The sequence below is a fragment of the Homarus americanus genome, unplaced genomic scaffold (assembly GCF_018991925.1).
Source record: "Homarus americanus isolate GMGI-L3 unplaced genomic scaffold, GMGI_Hamer_2.0 scaffold12797, whole genome shotgun sequence".
Lineage (NCBI taxonomy): Eukaryota > Metazoa > Arthropoda > Malacostraca > Decapoda > Nephropidae > Homarus > Homarus americanus.
Window position 1 is genome coordinate 2,318 of NW_024745647.1, and position 8,325 is coordinate 10,642.

At 35.1% G+C, this 8,325-nt stretch overlaps 1 protein-coding gene and 1 long non-coding RNA gene across 2 annotated transcripts; one reads left to right on the forward strand and one right to left on the reverse strand.

Moving 5' to 3' along the window:
- Window positions 1–211: 211 nt before the first annotated feature.
- On the forward strand, window positions 212–3,066 carry LOC121878721 (growth hormone-inducible transmembrane protein-like; the record flags this gene model as incomplete). Its single annotated transcript, XM_042385067.1, has 2 exons — window positions 212–432; window positions 2,917–3,066. Coding segments are annotated over 2 exons (371 nt in total), but the record flags the coding sequence as incomplete, so codon positions are not given.
- Window positions 3,067–3,388: 322 nt separating this feature from the next.
- Window positions 3,389–8,306, reverse strand: LOC121878720. The gene is made up of 2 exons (XR_006091214.1): window positions 7,779–8,306; window positions 3,389–4,369 (listed from the first exon to the last, which is right to left on the reverse strand). It is a non-coding gene; the product is annotated as an uncharacterized LOC121878720 (long non-coding RNA).
- Between the last annotated feature and the right edge of the window lie 19 nt (window positions 8,307–8,325).

Here is an 8,325-nt window from a genome sequence, read left to right on the forward strand (position 1 = left end):
CTTCTCGGCACCACAAAACTCTCACTTTTAAACTTGCCAGCCATTTTAAAGTGATTTACAAATGAAAATTTTGTCATTACACAGTGCAATCACTAACGTCGGGACTCGAAAATACGTAATTTGAAATTTTTTTGGTACGACTGAGGCGGTCGTAAGTCGAGGGATACCTCTACCTGTATTAATAATTTCCTTAATATTAATTGTATTTCAGGTATTGTTGGAGGCCTGAGCACGGTGGCAGCTTGTGCACCGAGTGATAAGTTCCTCAACTGGGCTGGGCCACTTGGTATTGGTCTTGGGGGCGTGCTCGTGGCATCGCTCGGCTCAGCCTTCCTGCCTCCCACATCTGCCCTCGGCCTTTCTCTGTACTCCATCTCCCTCTATGGTGGTCTGCTGCTCTTCTCAGCCTTCCTGCTCTATGATACCCAGAAGGTAAACTTTCACTTAATTTGTACAGAAACTTCCAGATAACGGGCTTCTCCGTCTCTATGTACAGTAATCTGTTTGAGGGGGCCAGAACTTCACATGTAACAGATTCTCGATATAACAAACTTTTATATCTATAAACAGTAGAACCTGGACTAATTGGGGCAGACCCCAGTCCGAAAAATGCGAAAGTCCTTAAAGAATGAGCATTCTTGAAAAAAGAATCCCACACTGAAAACCATGAGTCATTGTTTATAAAGAGCAAACAGCTGATCAGCTTACCACAATGTCCGTCTTCAACACTTAGTACAGCACAGTTGTGTATTTACCATCACTTAATAAATACTATTGTAGTGTATTTATCACCACTTAATAAATTCTATTTAAGTGTAAATTATTATGCATCTGCATATACCCTGGTTTATTCATTAATCATTTGTCGAAGTGTACAAGTTGCCAAACTGAGTCATCATATAACAATCAAAGGTAGTAAATAACGTTTTTAAGAAGGTATCTTCATTATACAGTGTCTTAAAGTGACCCCTGTTGTAAGCTGGTCTATTGAAAGCTCTCACACAAATGCATCTTGAGTAAATAACCTTCTGAACAGCTTATCCTTTTATTTTCAAGTCATATTACAAATTACATACAGTATTGTATGTTTTTCTGTTACTGAAGATGCTATATTAATCTTGATGAACCATAAACCATAAGAGGCCAATCATATGAGAATGTAATACTGAATCAATATATAAATAAACCTGACAAATGTGGCAACACCTGATCAGCTCCAGTCTGCTTACATATTCGAGTGTCTTAGTTCTCAGTAGGCCAATGGCAAATCTGATTAGATCACTACAGTATTCAGTAAGTGTGGTTCATTTCAAAGACTATTTTTATTAATCTCTCCCCCCCCCCTTTTTTTTATAGTATTTCTGGTGACCAAAGCATCTCAGAGTCCAAAAAAGCAAATTCCAATATATTGAAGTCCTATTTATTGAGGTTTTACTGGGTAGTTCATTAAGTGGGTATTTCACATCTAATGGACCCTCAATATAATGGACTTTTATGTTTATAGTTTATTAGATGGGGGTTTCACATGTAACAGACCTTCGATATAATGTAATTTCATCTTTATATAGTCCATTTAGAGATTTCACTTGTATGTGTTTGGCTGTAGCAGATCTAGCAATTGCTGTATTGGGTGTTCTGTTAGGTTAGGGTGGTTAATGTTCAGGTGAAATAAGCTGGGGTGTCTAATGTTCATATGAAATAAGCTGGGGTGTCTAATGTTAAGTTCAAGACATTTTATGTTATTATTTTTGCACCATATGACATTTTTATACTGTTAGTAGATAGTTGATGACTACACCCTTTCCATGCTAAACTGGCCCATAAGCCACACCCCTCTTCTATGAAAATAGCTGATTGGTTCATAGGAAATGTTCGTGCAGCTGTCCAGCAGATGTTAAATCTTAACTCAACAGATGTCAGCATTGTGCTACTTAACCAACAAAAACATTTCTCACACCCACGATTAAATTATTAAATACTTTATTCACTAACTTGGCATCCCTATCTTAAATACTGCCTTGTGACAAGATTTAAGTAATAATATATTCTGTGAAATATTAAGAAGCAATGTAGAGGTTTAACATTTTCATCCTCTGTTATCAAGTATCAAGGAATTTGGTGCAAATGAACAAAAATCTCAGCCAATGATGGACGAGGTATAGTAAATTTGTGTCACAGTAGTCTAATGCGAGCTCTAATGTACTGGCAGTACGAGTTAAGTGTCCAGCTGATCTGTCACTATGAGCTGATCACCTGTTGATCTGGCCACGAAGCCCAGTGGCTGTTCCCCTGAGCATTTTACCTTCCCCTAGACTGTGCGTATTTATATCGAGTTTTATCAGTTACATATATAAATGATTTGGGATATACTGTATACAACCATACAAACTGTAGTTCCTTACCTATTGTGCTATATTTATTGTAGCATTTATTTCTGTTTGCTTTATGATTGGTACAAAAGAAAGAAATATGAAAAGACATCATTTGAAAGCGAATTTCATCTTTGATTTCGACCTTTCGTGATAAATATTTAAAATTCTAACATCCTCTCTGAAGTGCTAATGTCTTAAAATCATTTGCATTTTGATAGTCCAGCTATTTAACATTATTAGTCCAGCTATTTAACATTATTTTAGAGAATAACGGGTTTGCTTACCAATTATGAACATATATAATTTGAATAAATGGACAACTACATGAAAATTTTCTATGAACCAATCTGCTATTTGTAGCTATAGACGAGAGGCGTGGTTTATGGGCCAGGTTAGCATGGAAATACTACACTGTGCTTACTAATGTAATATATATAAAAACCTTAGTTGTTGAAATGTAGTAATTACTACACTTCAACATCTAAGGTCCATGTTAACATTAATAACATGTGACCTTTTTCATGCTGAAAACCTTTTTGTTTAGGTGGTGCGCAAAGCTGAAAGTCACCCCAACATGTACGGGGTTATGCCTTACGACCCCATTAACATGTCTCACCACATTGTCATGGACGCCCTCAACATCTTCATCCGTATAGCACAGATTCTGGGTATGGTTGGCGGAAGACGAAAATAAACCTGCGGCATAAACGTGTAAGAAATTGGATATTGTAACCTCAGTGTATATGTAAGGATTTTATATCATTCATTTTGCTACTCTTGTGTCTATTAAGTAGTAATAGATGTGAGAGATTGATAGTCACTTGTTTTGTTCTATTTTTAGTATCTGTTGAGTTTCAGACATCAAGTAGCAGGTACTTGTGTGTTCTTTACTACCTGACCGGAAAATCTATATGAAAGTTTCCACCGATTGCTGTGTAAACACGAGTTGTCAGTCAAATTGAAGTGAAAAAATCAACACAAGTAAGGCATTTACCTGTAGATGGACACAAGTGGGAGTTGATACAAACTGATTTTATTGTGCTTATTTAACATTTTACCTAAAAAAAAAAACTGGGCAAGCAAAGTTCCTCCCAAATTTGTCAGGGCAAGTAAAGAAAAACTATCCAGGCAAGTAAATTGCTTAAGTCACTTGCCTGGGACAAGTAATATAAAAATTAAACAACCCTATTTTCAACAGACAATTGGATAATGCTAGACACATTTCACAGCAAAATACAAAATATACCCTGATATATTATTCACTCAGAAAACAATACATTTTCTTATGTATAAACTACAGTATAAAGCCAAGTAAAACTTCTTTAATGGTTGAAGTTACTATACAGCATACGATGGTTATTACCCTGAAGATAATAAAGTTATAACCAGGGAATAATGGTACTTACATATTGCTGTACAATGGTGATAATGTACTTTGCTTGGCACGAGTAAAAATACAATAATCTTTAAAATTTCAAAAATACATTCACTGTTATTAAGAACAGAAACTAGATAAGTTATATCTGAGCCCCCCCCCCCCAAAGTAGTGGCAATTATTAATTCCTATTATTATACTGTACTATAAGGAGAACAAGATACAGTATTATACAACATATCTGGCACACTTCAACAATTCACTGAAAAATTGACCTCCATCTAGTAGTCGCTAAACAATATTTATAAAATATAAGAATTATCTAATAATTCCGTATGAACTTGTACCTAATAGTTATTGAACAATGTCATCTAACGTCTTAACAAGGCATTTTTTACCCTAGATGAACACCTCGCTAGTCAGCCAGCGGGTGCCCTATCACTTCTGGTAGATGACACATTAATTGGCTTTAAGTCCCAGTAAATATCTACAAGAACTAAAGTTCATCATGCTCCAAGTGTCTAGTGATGAAAGAGACCATGTCGTTCAAAGAGCGATCTCCATTGTATTCTCCAATGTGATTGGCATTCTTGTACAGATACAAAGTTGGAAATCCATTTACCTGTGAAAAACAATATATATATATATTTGTTTGATATCCCTTATCCAAAATGCTCTGAAATCCAAGTCTATTTCATTATATTTATGGTAGATAATACACTTAATATGGCATATATCATAATTTTTATTATTAGGGTAAATATGTATGTGTAATGAATAAAGGTAAGACACAGGCTGCTTAGCACCTCGTAGTCATGGCAATGCCAAGCAGACAACAGTGATTGCTTACGTTTCTGGGTCTTTAATGTACATCTTATCACATACTTTATACCGAAAATGGTCAAATTATGTTTCATAAAGCTACCTGCAGAATATATGTATCCATATGCTGTAAATAAAAAATAAATGAATTTTATGCATAGACTTGGGGCCCCAAACCTGCTGGGTGAGCCACCGGATTATATAGGTATTCTAAAATTCAGGGTCACAAATTTGCAAACATCTAAAAAATATAGCTGAAAACTTGACATTTTGGTAAGACTCAAGGTGACTTGAAAAAAAAAATTAATGAAATTCTACCTGTGTAGGCTTTCAGCACACTTTAAATTTATAGTTGTGACCATTTTTCATGATGATCATATCAAGAAATGGAAGGGATCCAATAATTTCTTTTTCAATTTTGCAGGTAATACTAGACAAGATCATTAAGCATGTTCCAAAATTACAGTGGGCCCCTGTTTCTAGGCCACAGACAAAGAACATCATCTACAGGTACATACCTATACCATGGAGGAATGAAATCATCTATGTTGGGTAGCAATCTAGCTTTAAAACCTCCATATAATTACCCTTGCTCATGCTAAATATTTATTTGTAAAACTTTCCACTTGTCCTAAAAACATTGTCAGTAATGCATAACACTCGGTTTGAGAAAATGTAACAGATGCAATTTATCTTTAAGGAATGAAAGAAGGTCATTAATGCAGTGGTACTCTCTTGAAAATTGAATTTACATCAAAACTTATTAATTCACATGGTTCATTGTGTTTATCAATTAAATCACTGCTGTTGTGTATATGTAGGTGGATTAGATATCTGGCCTGTAAGAGGGGATAAATGTCTTGAATAAAGACAAAAGCTAAAATGCTCCAGAGTTTCCCTTTTCCTGTGTGGTTTTATTAGGATATACCTTGTTCTTGTTTCCATTATATATATATACATACATATATACATATATACACACACACACATACATACACACACAAGTAAATCACTGTGGGTGCGCGTGATCCAGGTATATGCTGATAACCACAGAGAAAGAAGAAAACACAAAGTTCCCAAGCACTTTCGTGTAATTCACATCTTCAGGGGTGAGTACAGACTAAGGAGAAGTACAAAACAAGGTATATATATACAGAGGAGGGTGAGATCAGGTCCACAATGGTCAGGTATTAGGTAATGACCCTACTACAGTATTCTTCAAAAAGCACCGCAGCAGTCTGTAGTAGGGTCATTACCTAATACCTGACCATTGTGGACCTGATCTCACCCTCCTCTGTATATATATACCTTGTTTTGTACTTCTCCTTAGTCTGTACTCACCCCTGAAGATGTGAATTACACGAAAGTGCTTGGGAACTTTGTGTTTTCTTCTTTCTCTGTGGTTATCAGCATATACCTAGATCACGTGCACCCACAGTGATTATATATCTATATGTATATCTATATCTATATATATATCTATCTATCTATCTATCTATATATATATATATATATATATATATATATATATATATATATATATATACAGTGACCCCTCGTTTAACGAACACCTCGGTTAACGTAATTTCGATTAACGAACTGCCTTCCATAAGGATCTTCAATTCGGTTAACGAAAAAAAATTCGCTTAACGAACTTCTTACGAACCGACCTCAACATGTTTTCGCTTGCACTGACCGGGCAACCAGCTTTAGTATCAGTCCGCCAATACATTAATCGGTTCTAGGGCTTAAATTCCTTACTATTTTTGTAAATATCAAGAAGTTTATACTATTCAATAATTTTAAAAGTTTAATATTCAATTTTTAAGTCATTTTAACAATTATTGAACGAAATTGAAGGTAAAGTGACTAGTTTAATGCGCGGCATCCAGCCTCTTAACACAGCAAACAGGCGTCAGTCTCTCTCTGTTTTCACTGGAGGTAACATCTTGCTTGAGACTCTCTTCAACTAAATGCTTTTTTCTGTGTTTCCAAGCAAATTATTGGTCATTTTGAAATATATTTTATATATTGACAATATATAATGCAGTGCAGCATTGATTTAAAGAAAATAATCTTGAATTAAACCAGAGAGCTAAAATTTTATGGGTGAAATGGCACCATGGGGTGACTTCTCTTCCACCCCAATGCCTTCTCTTCTTCCTTCTCCTCCACCCCCATTCTAAATCCCATCATCATCATCATCATCCAGGAGCCTTCTACATACACACCTCAAAGTAAGTAAATTTTTCCGCCATTTTTGTTGAAGTTAGGAAATTTTCGGTGAGCTGGAACCAATTACCCAAAAACCCATTGAAACAATGGTTTCGGTTAACGAACGTTTCGGTTAACGAACGACCTTCTGGAACGGATTGAGTTCGTTAACCGAGGGGCCACTGTATATATATATATATATATATATATATATATATATATATATATATATCTCTCTCTCTCTCTCTCTCTCTCTCTCTCTATATATATATATATCTATCAATATATATATATATATATATATTTCTATCTATCTATCTATATATCAGTGGCGTGTCGTGAGAAAATGCTAGGGTAAGCAAATGACGCTTTCTTACTTGTAAAGTCACGAGATCTAAAAGAATTCTTAGTAGATCACAGACTGTATGTGATCTACTAAAGAATTCTTTTAGATCTCGTGACTTTACAAGTAAGAAAGCGTCATTTGCTTGCCCTAGCATTTTCTCACGACACGCCACTGCTATATATCTATCTATCTATATATATATCTATCTATATCTATCTATATCTATCTATCTATATCTATATATATCTATATCTATATCTATCTACCTATGTATCTATCTATCTATGTATCTATCTATCTATCTATCTATATCTATCTATATATATATATATATATATTCCTATATATGATAGGGTTGCATTCCTGAAAACCCTAACATAAATCATGAGTCCTTGAAAATGGGTTTCAATTTGATATATTCAAGACTTTTAAATTGTGTACATAAATTTTTTTTTTTTACTTGCCATGTAAGTTAAGTTTATTCCTATTTAGTTTTCCACTTTCCTATGTACAATTTATTTCTGCTCTGTATCATATGTCATGAATCATTAATTTTACCGACATTTGCCGAAGCAAAAGTGAAGCATTAGTAACTCGCCGAATCACTCCATCCATTCTCAAACTGTGCAAGCCGTAAAAAATTACTCACGTTTTGCTCGCTGCACAAGGCTCTATTCACCTCCTGTGTACAATCCACTTTAGCTATCTTCACCTGGTCATGGCCAACAAACTTGCGACCCAACTCATCATATGTTGGGGCCATGCGCTTGCAGTGGCCACACCTAAAATTAAGGGTGAAATTAAGAGAGATCCACACAAATAAATCTTAAGAATATGTTTAGTGATTGCATATAAATACTGTACCTGTATATAGTGGAGTGTAAGACAACATGGTGTACGCGATGCCCCAAATTTTCAATTTACTGTATATATATGAAGTTCTATTTGCTGTATAAGATGATTATAAAATATGAAAGTTGGTGTAATAAACATTACTTTTTTTATCTGGGACAATTTCTTACCCTAAAAGCACATAACATTACGAGACAGCCGTGCATGCAGCATTCACTTCTCGTCTTGCCTGCGATGTCCACTGTTTCTCTGTGGATGTCAGTCACACTAAAATAACCCCTTATAGTACATCCCCCTTTCCTCACACAGCCAAACTGTGGAATGTTCTGCCTTCTTCTATGTTC